General features: G+C 34.3%; 2 protein-coding genes across 3 annotated transcripts; one reads left to right on the forward strand and one right to left on the reverse strand.

Moving 5' to 3' along the window:
* Positions 1 to 9,478: 9,478 nt before the first annotated feature.
* On the forward strand, positions 9,479 to 11,521 carry LOC133817105 (probable adenylate kinase 7, mitochondrial). The gene is made up of 4 exons (XM_062249504.1): positions 9,479 to 9,919; positions 10,432 to 10,572; positions 10,730 to 10,972; positions 11,083 to 11,521. Exons 1-4 carry the CDS (start codon positions 9,566 to 9,568, stop codon positions 11,233 to 11,235), a joined length of 891 nt encoding a protein of 296 aa, XP_062105488.1. The 5' UTR covers positions 9,479 to 9,565; the 3' UTR covers positions 11,236 to 11,521.
* Positions 11,522 to 11,722: 201 nt separating this feature from the next.
* On the reverse strand, positions 11,723 to 17,388 carry LOC133817104 (uncharacterized). Of its 2 annotated transcripts, none has more exons than XM_062249503.1 (9): positions 17,230 to 17,388; positions 15,930 to 16,721; positions 14,564 to 15,720; positions 13,895 to 14,192; positions 13,542 to 13,769; positions 13,098 to 13,271; positions 12,659 to 12,856; positions 12,460 to 12,573; positions 11,723 to 12,302 (listed from the first exon to the last, which is right to left on the reverse strand). In XM_062249503.1, exons 2-9 carry the CDS (start codon positions 16,626 to 16,628, stop codon positions 11,967 to 11,969), a joined length of 3,204 nt encoding a protein of 1,067 aa, XP_062105487.1. In that variant the 5' UTR covers positions 16,629 to 16,721; positions 17,230 to 17,388; the 3' UTR covers positions 11,723 to 11,966. The 2 variants fall into 2 exon arrangements, with proteins under 2 accessions (XP_062105487.1, XP_062105486.1); XM_062249502.1 differs by having other exon boundaries at positions 15,930 to 16,742.
* Between the last annotated feature and the right edge of the window lie 1,742 nt (positions 17,389 to 19,130).

A 19,130-nucleotide genomic window follows, 5' to 3' on the forward strand; every position in this document is an offset into this window, starting at 1 on the left:
CAGTTTTCTTACCACTAAAATGTCCACCACATGCATGATCATGACAAAAAGATATGATTTTAAGTTGATCACAATTTGGAATGCATCTCCTTATTATTTAATCAGGGCAATATTTAAACAAATAAGGGTCATCCCACATGAAATTTTTCACTTCAGAATAAAATTTAGATTTGTCATGCTTAGACCAATGAGACGGAATTTCACCAGTGACCAAATAATTCACAATGTCAGCATACCAAGGCAAAGAAGATATATGCATGAGTTGTTCATCAGGAAAAGATTCAGTTATAGTGGTGGAGTCATTATTAGTCTCAACAAAAATTCTAGACAAATGATCAGCAACAACATTTTCAGAACCTTTTTTATCTCGTATCTCTAAATCAAATTCTTGTAAAAGCAAGATCCAACGAATTAAGCGAGATTTAGCATCTTTTTTCGACAAGAGATATTTCAATGCAGCATGATCAGAATAGACAATTATTTTAGATCCTAATAAATAAGACCTAAATTTCTCCAATGCAAACACAACAGCAAGCAATTCTTTTTCAGTTGTAGAATAATTTAATTGAGCATCGTTCAAAGTTTTGCTAGCATAGTAGATTACATGAGCTAACTTGTTAATTCTTTGTCCTAGAACAGCACCAATAGCATAATCAGAAGCATCACACATTATTTCAAAAGGAATATTCCAATCAGGAGGGCGAATAATGGGTGCACTAGTCAAAAGGGATTTCAATTTTTCAAAGGCAACATGGCAATCATTATCAAAGACAAAAGCATTTTCTTTTCCTAGCAAATGACATAATGGGCGTGAAATTTTGCTAAAGTCTTTTATGAATCTTCTATAAAAACCGGCATGGCCTAAGAATGATCTAATTTCTTTTATTGTTTTAGGTGGGGGAAGTTTTGAAATAAGGTCAACTTTTGCTTTATCAACTTCTATTCCCTCAGATGAGATTACATGACCTAAAACAATTCCTTTTTTAACCATAAAATGACATTTTTCCCAATTAAGAACTAAATTCTTTTCTTTGCAACGAATTAAAACAAGAGAAAGATGGTGCAAACAGTCATCAAAAGAATTTCCAAACACAGAAAAATCATCCATAAACACTTCAAGATTTCTTTCAACCATATCAGAAAATATTGCAATCATACATCTTTGAAAAGTTGCAGGAGCATTACAAAGACCAAAAGGCATGCGACGATATGCAAAGGTTCCAAAAGGGCAAGTGAAGGTAGTCTTTTCTTGATCTTCAGGGGCAATGGGGATTTGGTTATATCCCGAATAGCCATCAAGAAAACAATAATATGCATGGCCAGCTAAACGTTCAAGCATTTGATCAATAAAGGGTAAAGGGAAGTGGTCTTTTCTTGTAACATTATTTAGCTTTCTATAGTCTATACACACTCTCCACCCCGTTTGCACTCTAGTAGGAATTAATTCATTTTTCTCATTTTCAATAACTGTGATCCCAGACTTTTTAGGCACTACTTGAACTGGACTAACCCATTGACTATCAGAAATAGGGTAAATGATACCTACATCTAATAGTTTAAGTACTTCTTCCCTAACGACCTCTTTCATATTTGGATTTAACTTTCTTTGACATTCCCGAGAGGTTTTAGCATTTTCTTCTAGATGGATTCTATGCATGCATATGGATGGGCTAATTCCCTTGATGTCTCCAATAGTCCAACCTATGGCTTCCTTATGTTTTCTAAGGACATCTAACAATTTACCTTCTTGTTCTTTATCTAAAGCAGATGCTATGATAACAGGCAAGGTTTCAAACTCTCCTAGAAAAGCATATTTTAAATTTTCTGGCAAAGGTTTAAGGTCTAACTTTGGAAACTCGGAAATTGATTGAACATGATCTAAGGGTGAAAAGGGTTCAACTTTGGTTTCATTTAAGGGTATAAACTCTAACAAAGAATTCACTTCATCATTAAAATCATCAATATGCAAGTTCATACCAAAGTATTTTTCACAAAAATCAAGTAAGTCATTTCCATCATCTTCACACATACTCCCTATCATGTTAACTTCATGCACTTCCTCACACTCAACAGATTTAGCAACATTAAAAACATTTAATTCAACAGTCATATTTCCAAAAGATAATTTCAATACACCATTACGACAATTTATCTCTATTTTAAAATTCACATTGTTAGTGTTAGATTATTTTGTATCAAATGCCAAAATTTACTATTCATAGCAAATTAATTGGCTAAAAAATGACATATTCTGGGTCTTTGTAAGTCCATCTAAGTTTTATAGGTAATAATTTATAGTTAGAAAAAAAATATCCAACATAAAATATGCATCAAATTCCCAAGGAAAAAAATATGCATCAAATTATATTAATATTAAAATTTGAAAGGAAAAAAAAACTTAAAAAGAAAAAGTCTCATTTTTTGTGTTCGCCTACGGCCCCGGATTTGCTCGGGTCGGCCCTAGGTGGATGAGAACTCTATAAATAGAAATCATCTTGCTCACTTGAATATAATGTGTGAATGTTAAAAATACACTACATAGATTAGAACACTTGTGATGACATGCTCATATTTAGAACACTATGATGAGTATGAGAGAATGCTTGATAATCCTTACAAGAATTTCTACAGAGTATTCCCAAAGTGTTATTATGAGGGAGGAAATAGATTTTAGGAGTCTTGAGATCTTCATCTTCTACCTCTTATTCTTATGTTGATTTATATAAGTTGTGTAATCTATTCTCATCTTTTTTCCTTCACTTATGTAATATCATTTGTTAATATTATATATATTTTGTGTCATTTTTATTGTAATCATTTTCATTGTTAATATTCTCTAACAGAAAGAACTCTCACACTCACACAACCAAAGTGAAGAGTAGTAGGGATTACCAACTTGAACAAGGTTCAAGACCTTTGCCCAAAAGTTTATTTCACTTATTCTCTAAGCACTAAGGGAACTCACAAAATGAAAATAGCTCTCTGGAATTATCAAGTCTTTGGTGAATTTCTTGCCAAGTGTTCTAGTGGATAGAAATTGTGTGTCTTGCAAGTGATCATTAGGCTCCTATCACCACTACAATATATAGATATTATTACTCTTTTTAATGACCCATAATTAAAAATGGGTCATTAAAAAGTTTAGAGTTTATTTCATGTCTTTTTTTATGGATCATAAAATGTAGTTTACTAAGTCCCACTTAATGTGACATGAAATCTAATATGGGTCATGAAAAGTAATTGGTTTATTTTTTAAATAAATACATTTGAAGTCTATTCGCGCCCTTTTTAAATGGACATGATATGTATTTCACGTCCCACCAGATGAGACATGAAAACTTGCTTTTCATGACCCTTTTAAAGGGAGGTGAATAATTTTTTTTATTAAATTATTTAATATTTAATTGTTCAAATATTAAAAAAAGAAAAGAAACCCTAGTCCCTAGCTCTCAGCCCTCAACCCTTCCCCTTATCTTTCTCTTTCTCCTAGTCGATGCCTTCCCTCTCTCTCATTCTTCTCTTTATCTCTCACCCCAAATGAGCTTTTTTTGCCTCCCATTCTATCTCCCTCTTTCTATCTTGTAGTGGCTAAAGGAGGCGATGGGGCTAGCAGTGTAAGGTGGGACGACGAGGTTAGCAACGCTAGGTCGGTTTCATGTTCAGCGAAGCTGGTTTCAGCAATGGGGTTTAGAGGTTCAATCAGGTTGTGCTTTTGGTTTTTCTAACTTTTATTCAAATCTTATTGTTCTTCTTCTTTGAATTGTATTACCATGTTGGGTGTATGTTTTGAAAGTGGTCTTTCATCTTTTTGTGTATTGATTTATTTTGAGGTTTAGAATCGAAAGTATTGCCCATCCCCCTCTGTGTTCTCTGCCCTGTGTCTCTCTTCCTCCCTGCTCTCTGCCTCTACGCCACCTTGTTCTCCGCCTCTCTGCACTTTGATGTCGTTGGTGATCTCTACCTCTGCCATGCCAGATTTGTAAGTCCAATGATTTAATTTTTGTTGTGTTATCTGCCTCGAATCATTGTTGTGTTTATCTTTTGTCAATTTTTTTTTGCAGATAGTATTGTTGTGTTTACAATTGCGGGTAGTAGATATTGAAGTGGATTGGGAGATTGCGCATCGACTTGGTAGTTTATTGGTTAAGGTATATTCATGATCTTGTTTGATGAAAATCCCCAATTCTGAAGGAGTGATAGTGGCTTTTAATTTTTGAGGCAATTTTTGTTTGTTAAGTATGTTTTGGATCTATTTAGTGATTTATTTTGTAATTAATTTTACTGGTCCTTGGTGGTGGCTTTAAAAGCTTCAAATTGGTGGCTTATAGATAAATTTTTGTATGATTTATATTGATTAAATCTCCAATAATCTGAAGGATTAATGATGGATGATTGTCGTGACGCTCCCACTAGTGGTGATTCATTTGTAAATGGATTTTACTTAGTATTGGATTTTTTTAGCACCCACTAGTTAGCTAATAGACGAAAGATTGAGACATTGTAACGCCCTACTACCTTAGAGTCGTTAACATGAGCTTTTAAAATGTGTCAATAACTCGCTAATTGAGGTTGTAGACTGAAAAGTGTGATTAACTCAGTGTTAAACTCATTTAATAAAAATTTGGTATAAAAGGTTTGGACATCCATTAAAGTTATAAAAAAAATACATTGGGATCCCAAAATACTGTTTCAAAAATGTATTACAATTCAAAAGTTAAAATACAGTCGACCTAAGCCGACCTAAGCGACAAAATCAACTGTTATGTGTATCCTCATCCAGAAAGACTGTTGGTGGTGCTTGGAACGTTTCCTTGAATTTCCTCATGAAACAATCGCTAATCGCTTTCCTCTTGTAAACCTATCTACCCTCATTCTTCAAAGATGTGATTGCGTTTTTCCGACTTCTGAGGATGGTAGACACGTGGAAAAACTTCATGCTTCTGTCACCATCTTTGAGCCAGTTGACTCTTGATTTTTATCTCCAATGGACCTCTTCTCTCCTCAAAGCTTCATTAAGAGCACCTCTAGTTTCCTCCTCCAAAAGAGGGTCGGGAATAGTGGCTGATTCTACTTGAAGTAACTTCATTTTTGCCTCAGCAATCTGATTTTGACGACCCTGAACTGCTCATTGTTCCATTTCGAGAGGCTCTTCCTAGTTGCATTAAGCTTAGCTCTGAAGGCCTTCATCGGCATATCAAGTTGAACTGAGCCTCACGCTTTCTTGACCACCCTGAAACATCTTAGGTCCCTTGCCCACATGTTCTCATACTTAAATAACTTTCATAATCTAGCCTTGTCCCCCAACGTGTCCCAAACAATTGGATTATGATTTGACGATAAAGTGGGCACATTCAACATTGTAGCAGAGGGGAATGAGAGTCTCCAATCAAAGTACCCCAAGCATCTATCCAGCCTAGCTCTTTTTAGTGAACTCAGCCCACCTACTGTTGATATCCTTTTCCTCCAAGTAAACAAAGTCCCGACGGCCCCAAGATCAACTAGCCCAGTACTAGACACCATCCTCCTCAAATCAAAAGAATAATATGACGTGGTTCCTTCTTTAGAATAGTTGATACATTCTGAATCACGCAAGGTTCTATTAAGATTGCCCATCATCAAAATAGGGCACCCTTCCTTCGAAATTTCCACTCCTACCTAACTCCAAAATTCCTCCCTCCCTTGCATTGAAGAAAGGCCATACACTGCATACAGTTTCAAGGAGTTTCAATCGGGTCGGGCGCGAATGAGCCAATGATCATTCATATATATATATTGAAATATAAGGTTTATTTGTGAAGGTATCGTGCTCCCCCCACCTGCTGCCACGTGTTATGGTTGTGCAAAAAATCAAAAAAAATCGAATAAATAGCTCAAACCGACTGCCCGAACACCAAAAAAACTAAAACCAACGGAACCGAAAACCATTGAAACCACCTTCGCGAAAACTGACATTAAATCGGTCGGTTTATAAGTTGGTCGCAAACCGACCGTACAAATCGAAACCGACCGAATATGCTTTGGTTCCAAATTTGTGGATGTAACATTGTAATCATGTGTTTAGGTTTTCAAATCTTCAAGTTAACAAATTAAATGAATTATTTTCATATTAAAAAAAGCTAAAAAAATGGATTCCAATAATCTTTATTTTTTAACTTAAATTTCCTAAAATATTATTTAAAAAATAAATAAAAAAATCACGTTAGGTTTGGGCGGTTTTAACCGACCAAACTGCGGTCTAAATTAGTCAGTTTTTTTGGTGTTGTAAGTAGGTCGGTCGATTTTTAGATTACACCAATCCGAACCAAAAACCAAAATCTAGATTTTAAAATAAAAAAAACTGCCTAAATCAATCGATGTTCAGCCTTTCTACGTGTAGTGAACTCTGCTCTGGTACTATACTTCTCATTATCTTGGCCTCTTAGGTATATAACTGGCAACTTTATAGTTTATATAATTATATAATGCATGGGATCTAATCAAATTTAATGATGTTTGTGTGTTGTTTTCTGAATGTCTGAAATATATCTTAAGCTAATTATAAGTTGGATAAATTATAAGTTTTTTTGTCAACTATAAATTACGTGATTGGATAAGTTTTGAGTTGTCATTTATTGCACAAATTATGAATTGATTTTGAGAAATATATGTTTTCTGAATTTTATTTTAGGTTATTATTTTTAAATGTATCTTTTATTTGATAAATTATGAATAATTTGTGTTGTGGACTGATTTTTGAGTTCAAATATAATTATGTTAATACTATAAAATTAATATTAATTAACAACCAATTTTATTAATAATTTCATTCTATTTTTTGTTGCTCACCAAACACAAATGGAAGGATAGCTTGATGAGATAAAACAATAATGAGCACGTGATATGCTACCATTAGTCCAAAATCATATTATTAAGGCACTAGTACATATTAATTTTGTTATAGGTGTAATAAATTTTGTAAATATTCTTTTATATTAATGAAAAAAAATTAATTTCTAAAATTATATTTATATTAATTAAATTGTAAATATATATATAGTGGGATTTAAAAATAAAAAATTAATATGTTTAACGTCCCTTATAAGGGACATGAAATATGGTCCTGAGGCAGAAAAAAAAACTAATATAATTCTTGTCTCTTTATATGGGTCATGAAATGTGGTCCATACGCAGACCACTTTTCATGACCCATATAAAAGGAGGTGAATTAACTTTCATGACCATTTTTAAGGGTCATAAAAAATAAATGTTTTTAATGACTCTAGATTTCATGACCCATTTAGTTGGGTCATGAAAAATATTTAATGTCCTTTCTAAATGGTCTTAAAACACAATTTTTGTAGTAGTGTATTTATAGAGTTTTGAGACACTCTTTAAATTTCACATTCTATCAATCCCTTGGTTGTTTTCAATGTTTAATTTGATATTTATGGAATTAAAATGATGAATTGAGAGTTACTTGAGATGTTAAAACCGTTCAAAATGGAAAATAGGCAAAATAGAATTTGGCTGCTGGCACGCCAAGCCACGGCCTGGACGCTAGCCTCTGACTCCTAAATCGCGACCTAGGATGCTTGTGGTCGTGGCCTAAAGGCTGTTAGAGCCTCCCAATTTTGCACATTTTTCCAAAACGTCACAATACTTTTCCCACATGATTTTGTAACATCTATACATATAATGGGAGTTAAAAACATATATTCAACAACAAAGTTAAAAACATATTTTCAACAACCATATCACATTATGGCTTTATGAATTTCAATAAAAAAATATGTGTAACTCTCAATCTACACATTATTGAGTGATATTTGGAAGTTACAAATTTATAATCGATTTTGTAACTCCAAAAATATGTTACACAATTGGGATATACACATTGTCCAATTTGTAACTCTCAATATTATTATGTTACAATATATGACAAATTCATTCGTCATATTATTTAATCTAAACATTATATTTTATAAAATAATATATCACCTACTAAGCCCAAAAAAAATTGTACAAAAGAATCATTATTTTTAGGGCAATTCTTTAGTCCCTCACTTGGATTTGAAGGACTTAGTCCTTCATCTATTTTCAGCCATGGAATCCATGGTGGATGGTGAGATTGTGGTGTTTGGTTGATGATGTGTTAAAATACACATATACCCATTGATAACTCTTAGGAAATTAATTATTATTTATGTATGACCATGACTAGTTTTCATAATTAAATGTGGTTTGAGTTAATGATAACATTTATTAACAATTGTCTTGTACAAGCCCCGTTTGATGAAAGTCATTGTGATATTTTTTGGTTTCATTCAAGTTTTTTTGTTAGAAAGTTAAGTGCAAATTGTACAGTGTTGTTGTTTAATTTGTAAGAATTATTTTATTTGTGAGAATATACCAACGTGATTGCAAGAGAATTAGGTAAATTTTTAAATAAGAGAAAAAAGATGAAAGCTATTAAAGTTACCATGCATCATGCCCTAATCTTAGTTACATTACATTTAGTAATATTAATATTCTGGCACTCTTACAATCTACTCTAATTTTGTTACAAAAAAATTCATTAAAAAAATATTTATGAAAAGTGAAACTCTTAGGTATCTAATACCATAATGGTCAAAATTTATACAAAATTAACTATACAACACTAAGGTACATAATTAGTGCTAATATATTCATCTAACCATTAAAACATATTTTAAGCTTTTACTAACACAATTCACACACACACACATAAAAAAAAATAAAAAATTAAACTGATTAGTTCAGATTTTTTTACTTTCTGCTATAACATTATTACTTACCACTTACTTCAAAATTACTTACATGTGGCAAAATGATATTTTACCAATATCGTAAATAAGTTACAAATCATTACCAAGATGATCATATTCTCCTCAACTGTACACTTTTCTGGACGTAAAATTACCTCATTGCTCTTATTTTTAACACTCACATTAATACAACTATTCACAATCGGTTTATATTACCAATTCTATAGGTAAAACACTATAAAAATAAATACACCAAACTAGCCTACATCATGACACTTGGAAAATTTAATGGACCCCACTTATGGGACTAAGTCACGAGAGGGACTAAAGAATTTGCCTTATTTTTATACTTGTGTTTTAAACTCCAAATACCCTTTGCATAAATAAAATTTTACATGATTTTGTACATAACATTATCATTGCAGTGTTGGAAAACTTTTTTCTATTTTTCTATTTTTTTTCTTTTTTATAACAATAATATAAAGTACTACCAAACCCAACAATAAATTCACTTTAATTCAATTAAACACCCCCAAAAAAATTCAAAGAAAACAGGGTAATGCAGGCCGTAGCTGATTCCAACCCACTCAACGCGGAACAATTAGAACCCCTGGTTCGCGCGAATAACAAGGACAAGCGTGGCATAACTGTAAATTAAAGCATCTAACAAGGGTATTTATGTATTTCTCTTTAATATCTACTCTTTACTCTCAGCTCTATTCTTCCCATTTTCTTGCCATACTTTCTCTCTCTAAAGTCTTTTCTCTAAAACCCTTCCCTTTCAGTAAGCTCACGCCGCCATGGCCGGACTCAACCGTCTGAGTGTGGTTGCTCCATCTCTGGCTCGCCGCCTTCTGGGGCTCGGCTTCCGCCGAGGCTACGGATCGGCTTCTGCGGCTCAGGTACAGTACGACTATTATGATTCCGAAGAGGAAGAAGAGTGGGGACACGGGGATCGGCGCCAGGCGAAGCCGCTGGTGGACTCGGAGGGATTTGTCCCTGGAAGAGGGGTTCAATGGGTGGTGATCGGTGATCGAACCGCGAAGAAACACGTGTACGCCGAAAGGCTCTCGAAGCTTCTACAAGTTCCTCACATTTCCATGGGAACCCTTGTTCGCCAGGAGCTCAATCCTCGCTCTTCTCTCTACAAACAGGTCATTATTTATTCCCTCTTGTTTAATCAAGATTTGATTTTTTTTTTCCTTTTTTATTTAACTTAAATTTTGGTTGTTTTCATGGATGTTAAAGATTGTTGGGCTTCCAATGTTATTGGGAGAATTTAGTTTGTCCAAATAAAGTGGGTTAGCTTTTGATAATTGATATCTATTTTGATCTTCATTTGAAATTTTTAAACTAGTGAAGGAAGCTTCTTTGTTTCTTTTACTTTTTATGCTTTTTTTTTCTGTTTGTTTGTGGATGAAAGTGAATAAATGTATTTTCTAAGTTTGATATTTTAGTACGTTAAGCCCTAACGTGCATACAACTAACATGTGATGCTTAAATTTATGGTCTTTTATACTAGACCCATGTTTTTGCGTAGAAGTTTTAAGAATTAGGAAGGTTTGCAAACATTTAAAATATATATTATATATTGTCTTGCTTTCTATTTTTTGAATGATTATTCTTAGACTAATTCTTTTTTATTTTAACTCTTTTGGGCAATTAGATTGCTAATGCAGTGAATGAGGGCAAGCTTGTGCCTGAGGAAATAATATTTCCTCTGTTGTCTAAGAGACTTGAAGAAGGCTACTGCAGAGGTGAAACTGGTTTCATTCTTGATGGAATTCCTCGAACAAGCATCCAAGCTGTAAGTTCCAAGAAAATGGCAATTTGTGGTCAATTACTAGCATAATTAGTTACATTTGTGTTTGCATATGATGTTTAATGGTTTGCCTATGTTAATTTTTGCTGCAAAAACTGACTTGGGCTCCCTTCAAATTGAATTTATTTTTCTTTTTTCACAGGAGATCCTTGACCAAATTGCGGATATTGATTTAGTTGTGAATTTCAAGAGCACAGGAGAGCACTTGGAGAAGAAGAATCTAGGAACTGGGAACTTCACTCCTTGTCAAGAGTATATGGGCAAGAGAAATGCCACCGGTTATAATCTAAACCTGTACTCACAGAATGGACAACAAGTCTCCACTACTACTGATTCTGATTCTGAAGTACTCTGGAAAGAGAAGTTCAGTAACTATGCAGAGCAGGTATGTATACATACAAACAAACCACTTTTAAACTGCGTTTTAATAATATGTATCTGGGGACCACTATAAGGTTGTTTGTCTTATTTGCTGTTTTCTTTTCTTTTCCTCAGAGCAAGTCATTGGAAGACTACTACAAAACGCAGAGGAAACTTGTTGATATTCAAGTAACTGATGCACCAGGAGAAACTTGGCAAGGGTTGTTGGCTGCCCTACATCTCCAGCATATAAATGCTGTCAGTTCTTCGCAGAAGCTCACTGCCTGATTTGGTTCACATGGGTCTTCATAAATTTTTGCGTCCGGCTTTATAGTAAATATGCTGTAATGATGTGAGAATCGTAGACTTTGGTGGGGTTTTCCATGTTGAAGATCCCAACCTATTTTTGCAATTTTGACCCTTTTTTTTTACGCGTGTTATATGGTGTAATGAGACGTGCCGTCATGAGCGTCTGAGTTTGTAAAATGTAGTCATGAGAGTGACGAGAAGAAAAGAAATACTATTTTGACCTAATAAACTAATGCTCTTGTATCAATATTATACTGTTTTTGCCTTTCTGGTTGTTAACTCTCTATTTTTTTAAGTTTGACTCTTTAGTTTCATGAAACGCCTGACTTCTTAGTTGTGATGCCACACAAAAGTATTGACATTTAGATGCAGACCAATTCCACTCAAATTTGTGGACCTTTCCTGCTGCATTTTTTTTTTGGCTGCTGCTTAAAGTAATAAAATATAAATCAAAACACATAAGAACTAATAAACCAACACGAAACGCTTGTAGCAATCTTTATTTTTCTAGACATCAAAGACATTCGTTACCATGAAAAATTTATTTTCTCAAATTATTGCACACACGCTCTTAACAAACATTTGAGTCTTTCTCGAATACACATCTTTTACATTTTGGTAAGAAAATATGGGATCTACGACTATAAGATGTACAACTTCCCCAAAAAACAAAAACAAAAAATCTATATTAACATGTGTGTATTTTGTAGTCACTCGCTTTCCATCCATACATCTCGAAGTAGCTCGTACCTGAGAGTATTTTGATTGTTCTTTTCTTTTGAAATCCAACTTGATTTTGTAGGCACTGGCGAAGAGCGGGGAGCATCGTTGATGATCAAGGCCAATGGTGAGTTCAATTCATCAAGCTCATCATCGCTAGTGTATGATTTTCTGAGCAGTGAGGATCCACTTCGTTTTAGATGTGCATGACCTCCAACCTCTCCAATTACGCTTGTAACAGAAGCTGTGGAAGGTGGAGAATAGAAAATTGCAGCAGCGGCGCATGGGAAGTTTGTGGCAGCCTCCTCCCCTACATCAGTAGGATCCTATACGAAACAGAACAAAGATGGTTAAACTTAAAATCATACCACTATTTTCTCGAAAATATGGAGCATATCTACTAAGTCTTGAGAAATACTCGTCAGCAGAACTGTAAGCTGACAAAATGCAGAAGAATAGTTGCAGATAATATAATTAACTGACCTCAGATTCTAGAGCTTCAAGCACAACACCAGGGATTGGATCAGGGCAAAATTCATCTGGGGAAAAATTGTCGAGAATTCTCCTTATCAATGGTGCAGCAAATGTGGGACATACCTTCAAAGTAATAGTACAGTGAATAATTAGTATTAAGGCAGAGAATACAGAGTCTAAATAGAAGGGTACGGCTCGTGTGTTGAACCTCTTTTCTGATGGATCTACTTAAGAGCATGTCCTTTGGAAGCATCAGCAGATCACTCAATGCATTAAGAAGATAGAAAGACTTAAAGGTTGTATCTTGTCTTTCATCATCACTGTCGTGGCTGTTCTCATTCTTGTCAAGTGGGTCATCATCATCCATGCCAAATAGGTCAGTCAGCCATCTAGACCAGTTCCCAATCTAATTAACATAAAGCACAAATGCAGTGAAATTAGAAAATATATATCCAGAAATCACAAATGGAGTAATTAGAAATAGCTTTGCTTTGAAGTTAAAAGCATAATTCCATACTATCGTCATCATTTAGAACTTGACATCACCGGGAAATCAAATTATTGAAGTCTTACATAAATCTAAGAAGCAAAATGAGTAAACAATGCATTAGATTGAAGCTAATCGTCCAACATTAAAGTTAGCTTACCGCAACTTTCAGTTGTGCACCAGCCCCAAAGCTTGATTTCCCAGCTGGAATTGGAAGGACCTTAGAATCACTGATGGGATCTGATACAGGATCAGTAGGAATCTCATCACCAGATTCTCGAAGAATAGCATTGAACATTGCCACATCTAATCTTGCCACGCACTGCTCCATTATCTATGCATTGAAAAAATAATAAAGGTAAAAAATTGTCAGAAAATAAATAGATGCATCTAGCAACAATTTTGTATATTAACCAGGTGACATTAATATCGGTTCAGCTCATGAAATTTGAACATTGTTGAGCTTTTGCAGTTAATCATACATATGAGTTACTTTCTACATATGACAATACTCTTTTATAGGAAGCACCTATAATATCCAATTGCATCCCCCTACTTCCCTACCCCAAAAGAAAATAAGAAATATGTGATCATGTAAGCTTACCAATCTGGCCAACATAGGCAAGCAGCCACATTCATGCCCCCCAGCCCGTACAGGACAAAGCCTTTCGAAGGAATCTCTAAAGGCCTTCTTCCATAGGTCTAATGAAAAATTCCCTTGTTCTTCTTGATCACCTAAACTAGAAGTCCTGCTGTAGCTTTTTCTTGTTCCAGGACCATTATTTTTATCAACATCTTTTTCCGGGACAGACTGCATGTGTGGGGTCAAAGTCTGCAAGTAATAATGAAAGGAATGAGAAAAGAAAAATATAAACATTCACACTCGAAAAAAAAAAAATCTTAAAGAAAGCTCTTGCTACAGAAATTGGAAATTCAGAAACTAGAGAAAACTCTGACCTGCCACCAAATAGATTCAACAATTCTAGAAAAAATCCAACTTTCAATCTTTTCTAGTGCACGTGTAAATGTATGTGGCTCCTCCCAATCACTTAAACTGCTGTACAAGAGATCCATGCCTTCCCTTTTGCTGGGAGAGAATGCCTTCCATTTCAAGGGAGATGTTACCTTGCCTTTTACCTTTTGAGTGCCATTCCTATTATTTGAAGAACCAGTAGAAAGTGGAAGCTCCAGGCTCCCAGCAGCTTGGCTTATTATTGTTCTCAACACAACAGAATTTGACAGCCAATATGTTAACCTGGAGAAAATGTCAGGGGAAATAGGATAAATACAGGAGGGAAATCATTAGATAGATTAGATTATATATCATTCAAAAGAGATATTAACATAAACAGAGAAACTTCTGTTTAGAAAACTCAAACCAACTCAGGGATCTTTAAAGGAGATATCCTATTATTATTATTCTGCTAAGTATGGTCTTATCCAATTTCTACTTAAGCCTATCTTTAAAAGAACCCAAAAAATTATAAATATCATTGGAAGAGAATGTTCACTCAAAGATGCTAATGCAAATATGAAATTACAAATAGCTAAAAGAAGATGACTAGACAGTAGAAAAACATGTAAAGGAAAATGCAGAAAAAACTATGCTAACAGTCTATACTATACCTAGGGACATCATTTCCACAAGCTTTTGCAACCAAAACTAATCCTGAAACAGCACTTCTAGCTGCATTTGCCCTTCTAGACTGGGAACTCTCTCTGCAAGCATGAAGGTACAGCCGAGAAAGGCGCCTAGCTGGGGCGTGTACCTTACTTGTAGAACTTCCATGCTCAGCAATTACTGAATAAAGAGAAGCCTCAACTGCAGCAGCTTCCCTCAACTCTCCTTCAAGCATTTTTATTCTGTGCTCCAACTGCTGCATCTTGCTTTCTAAAATGGCACTTCTAGTGTCTCTTGGGAAGACCTTAGCATCTTTTCTTTCCTTAAGTCTGAGGCTACCCATGCCGCTCGGAGCATCACCTGGAACACCAGTTTCCTTACTCTCTGCATACTGATTACTAACAACTGATCCATTCCTAGAAGGGTCTGCTCTAACAGATTTCACATGTTTTAATCTTTCATTATTCAGAATACTTTCTTTTATTCCAAGATTTTCCCTGCTTGGAGATGATGTATCACTTCCCAATGATTGCTTTCTGGTAACACCTTGTGCATGTGCAATGTTAAATTCATCTTCTTTTGAATAACTTTCCTCATTTAAGTGCTGCCCATCATCCTTAATCTTTTCTTCCTCTTTTCTTTCTCTGTCCACCGTAGAGTTATCATAGTTGTCATCAATTGTTCCAGCCGCCTCCGAGAAATCTCTACCAATTTCCTTAGCATGTCCGTTATTGTTTCCATTAACTTTGGAGTTACCATTGGATGTCAGTTGCTCAACTGCCTGGGAATTCTCATTTGTTAAATTACTTCTTCCATTAGCAACATTCCCGTGAATCTCTTCAGCTAAATATTCATGGTCAATGCTTCTTCTTCTTGTGTCAGAATTCTCTTCCACATTTTCATTCACCAAAGATGAAGAGGAATGAACACGCTCAACACTTTTCCGGATTTTGGCAGAATTTGAAACTGGAGAGTGGGACACAGAAGCAAGATTATTTTGTGGACTACCCATATCAGAAGATAAGTCTATTGATGACGAGCGCGACGAACTTCGCCTCATATTTTCACTTGACGAGTTCTGTCGAACTAGATTTGATTTTTCAAGCTGTAGTTTCGAGGACCCAGTATTTTTCTTGCTACTCCCATTTGTGTCTATTCCATTCTGCAATAAGGTGCAAAACAGGTTATAAAAAAGACATAATCATATGAAACTCTACTCGTATGCACACACGCACAATCATAGTGCGTGCTGAAGAAGCAATAGTTTCCTTATTAATGGTAGGAATCACCAAAGACAGCGGCAGTCACGGTAGCAATAGAGCAAGACTGATAGTGAAGATAAAAGATAGGAAAAAACTTAATGAAAAATACCTCTTCATTACGAGGATGTAGCCCCCCATTAGAAGAAGCTGCAACAGAAGAGTGAGAGGAAACATCATCATCAGTGAAAGATGCAATTTCAGCTTCTTCAGCATATTCTTCATTCATCAAGGCTGAAACTGATTCTCCACCCACATTTTCCATTGACATCGCCCTTGATAAGCTCTCCCTAGATGAGGTGTTACTGCGAGCCTTCTCAACAGACTGAAGTGTAGCATATAAAACAGGTTGATTTGTGTTTTTAAAGCTCCTCTTACAGTTCATTGGAGTACTAACACTTAAGGTTTCTTTCGGCACACCATATTCTGCTAAATCTATAATGGCAGAAGCAAGTAACTGGCCCTTGACGGTCCTATCCCTTCGAGGCTCATACAAGTTGAGCTCCAAACAATTCTTCTGGAATGCATCTCCATCCCCACCTTTGACAGACATATCCCTTAGCAGAGTCACAGGTAGCCTGAAAGATTCATTGAATTCAATTTTTCCCTCGCCAACAATAGACCCAATTGATGGAACGACAGCGCTTGTTGACCCTGAGCATCGGTCACCGTTTTCCCATTGAATCAGCACACTTCGAAGTGATCTAAGCGACTGTGATGGGGGCCAGGGCTTAATCTCCTGAATATGGACAAGGTAATCAATCTGAACAGCAGAGCTCCTCCTGGTCTTCGTTCTCAAGCCTAGGACCATGGTTGCAGAAACAGCAGAGTTCCCCTATATGACTATTCTTCTCCAATGCGGTACAGTAAGAGCAATAACAAGCACCCTCAACTCCGACTGAGTCTATAAGAAAAACCCACAAACCTGTGATTCAGTGACATTCAGTGACGGGAGATAAGGATTAGAATTACAACATTATCAATCAAAAATCCAAATTCCAGCAAAGAAACAAAGATATGAAAGGTACTAGCTTTCAGCTCGCTCAGGCATGGAGATAATAAACGTAAAAAAGCAAATTAATGCTTCAAAATCACAAACTGAGCTCAGCTCATTACAACACCATACATACAAACATAGATATACATATAACAAACACACGAATAAGAAGGAAATGCAGTTGCAGAAGTGACCAGCTTCTGTATAATCCTCACAAATTACTTAACAATCACTCAGATCCATCCAAACAATGAACCAAATGATATCAAAACCAATCAATTTCAAACTCAAAGCAAGCAAATTTAGGACAATGCAAGCTCAAAAGCAACAAAGCGAAGAAATTTAATCGAAATATTACAGTAAATAACACTTGAAAATTCCAAAAAAATAAAATTCTAGACAAGTACATCATTACCAGTACAAAAGAGGAAAGAAAATCATAGAAATGTAGGGAAGATGACAATGGAATGGTTTGTTGTTGAGAATGGAACCATTTTTGAGCTTCTAGATATCTGAGTTTCGGAGGTTGTGATTCTGAATGAAGGAGAAGCCAGAACAGAACAGAATGTGTCTTAATAAAATATTTGCCAAAAATAAAAAGTGAAGACGACATAAATAAAAGAGAATTTTTATTCATTAATTTATTTATTTTGGAGAATAAATTTATTTGCTAAAGGCCAATGATTATTCTCAGTCAAGATGAAACGACATCGTTTTGGTGCATTTTAAATATTTTTTCATTTTTGTATATTTGTTAATGTTGAGGTTTTAATTTTGAGGTTGGTTGATAGTGACATCTTGGCGGAAACACCTCCATGGTGGAGGATTCGCATTCGTACGCGCTGAGTTGAGGCTGCGTTCCACACTCTCCGAGTTGGTTGACCCGAACCAGGACCCACTGGGGGGTTTGGAGCGGACTGAGTTAGTTAAACTCGGGTGCGTAATCTAACAAACTCGAACGAGCGAGTAATCATGACTCGTGTATGAACTGGCGCGTGGATATTTGTCGGGGAAGTAATATTTTCGGGCGCGCGTGTAATTTTCCTGACTTGGATGGATTCTTTCACCGACACAAGGCAGTTGGCATCAGTCAATACACAGCTTCCGAAATAGTGGCTCCCACGCCACCCGAGGTATGGGCTTGGACCTGTTCGGCCCAGGTTTGGCCCAACAATTAATAGACTTTAATTTGGTGGGTTTAATTAAGATTTTATATTTTATTATTTAAGTGTATATTTTATTTTATTACCCATTTAAATTCTCCCTTTAGATAAATTAATCTTATATTTTATAAAATTATTCAAATAGCTTTTAAACTATAATTTGAATGAATAAAAAAATTGAATATAATAACATATTTATTAAGCAAAATAAGTGTGCTAGTTATCAATTCATAAAATTATTTATGGTTTTAGTTCAAAAAATTTTGATAAAAATTGAATTTAGGTGTCTATTTAAATTATTTTACAAAATATAATCCAAAAATTAATTTATCAAAACACAAGTTTCAAACAAGTAATGAGACAAAATATAAAGTCAAAAAAAAATTCATTTAGGTTGCGTTTGGTAACACTTAAAAAAATAGTTTTTTTATTTAATTAATTAAAAATTTGATAATTAAACATAAAATGTATTTGGTAACTTTATTTTTATTTATTATTTTTTAAAATTTTAATTAAAATTTATTAAATTTTGAAAATAATTTTTTTTATTTTCAAAAAAATTTTAAACTATTTTTTTACTTTTTTTTTCTTCTCTTATTCAAATCAACACCTTATATTGTTAAACAAAAAATAAAAATAAAATTATCAAACACGTTTATTATTTTTTGTTTTTAAAAACAAAAAACAAAAATAGTTACCAAACATATTTTTATTTTTTAAAAATAATATTTCCATTTTTGTGTTTAAAAAATTTAAAAACAAAAATTTTACCAAACAGAACCTTAATTAATTAATAATGTTATATAGCTACTAGCCTAACTGTAAGTGATTTATTTTCTTAGTGTGTATTTTATGTAACCACCATTTTAAATTTAGTGTTTTGATAGATTTTTTTTTATCTTATATTTTATAAAATTGCTTAAATAGCCTTCAAAATCTAATTTTAATGAATAAAACATTGAATATAATAATATAGTTAGTAGGCAAAATAAGTGTGCTAGTTATAAATTATTTGTAATTTTAGTTAAAAAAAATTGATAAAAGTTAAATTTAGATGTTTATTTAAATCATTTTATAAAACACATGATAAAAAAATAATTTATCAAAATACAATGTCTAATTAAGTAATGGGATAAGACATAAAGTCCAAAAA

Source organism: Humulus lupulus, chromosome 2, assembly GCF_963169125.1.
Source record: "Humulus lupulus chromosome 2, drHumLupu1.1, whole genome shotgun sequence".
NCBI lineage: Eukaryota > Viridiplantae > Streptophyta > Magnoliopsida > Rosales > Cannabaceae > Humulus > Humulus lupulus.

What these genes read in the sequence shown, in the direction of transcription:
- LOC133817105 (XM_062249504.1), top strand. Translation starts at nt 9,566, where the DNA reads ATGGCCGGACTCAACCGTCTGAGTGTGGTTGCTCCATCTCTGGCTCGC. An exon ending in GCTCTTCTCTCTACAAACAG is followed by an intron (nt 9,920 to 10,431) that starts GTCATTATTTAT and finishes TTGGGCAATTAG; the next exon opens with ATTGCTAATGCAGTGAATGA. An exon ending in TCAGTAACTATGCAGAGCAG is followed by an intron (nt 10,973 to 11,082) that starts GTATGTATACAT and finishes TCTTTTCCTCAG; the next exon opens with AGCAAGTCATTGGAAGACTA.
- LOC133817104 (XM_062249503.1), bottom strand. Translation starts at nt 16,628, where the DNA reads ATGGTCCTAGGCTTGAGAACGAAGACCAGGAGGAGCTCTGCTGTTCAG. An exon ending in TTGAATCTATTTGGTGGCAG is followed by an intron (nt 13,770 to 13,894) that starts GTCAGAGTTTTC and finishes TATTACTTGCAG; the next exon opens with ACTTTGACCCCACACATGCA. An exon ending in TTGAAGCTCTAGAATCTGAG is followed by an intron (nt 12,303 to 12,459) that starts GTCAGTTAATTA and finishes TGTTTCGTATAG; the next exon opens with GATCCTACTGATGTAGGGGA.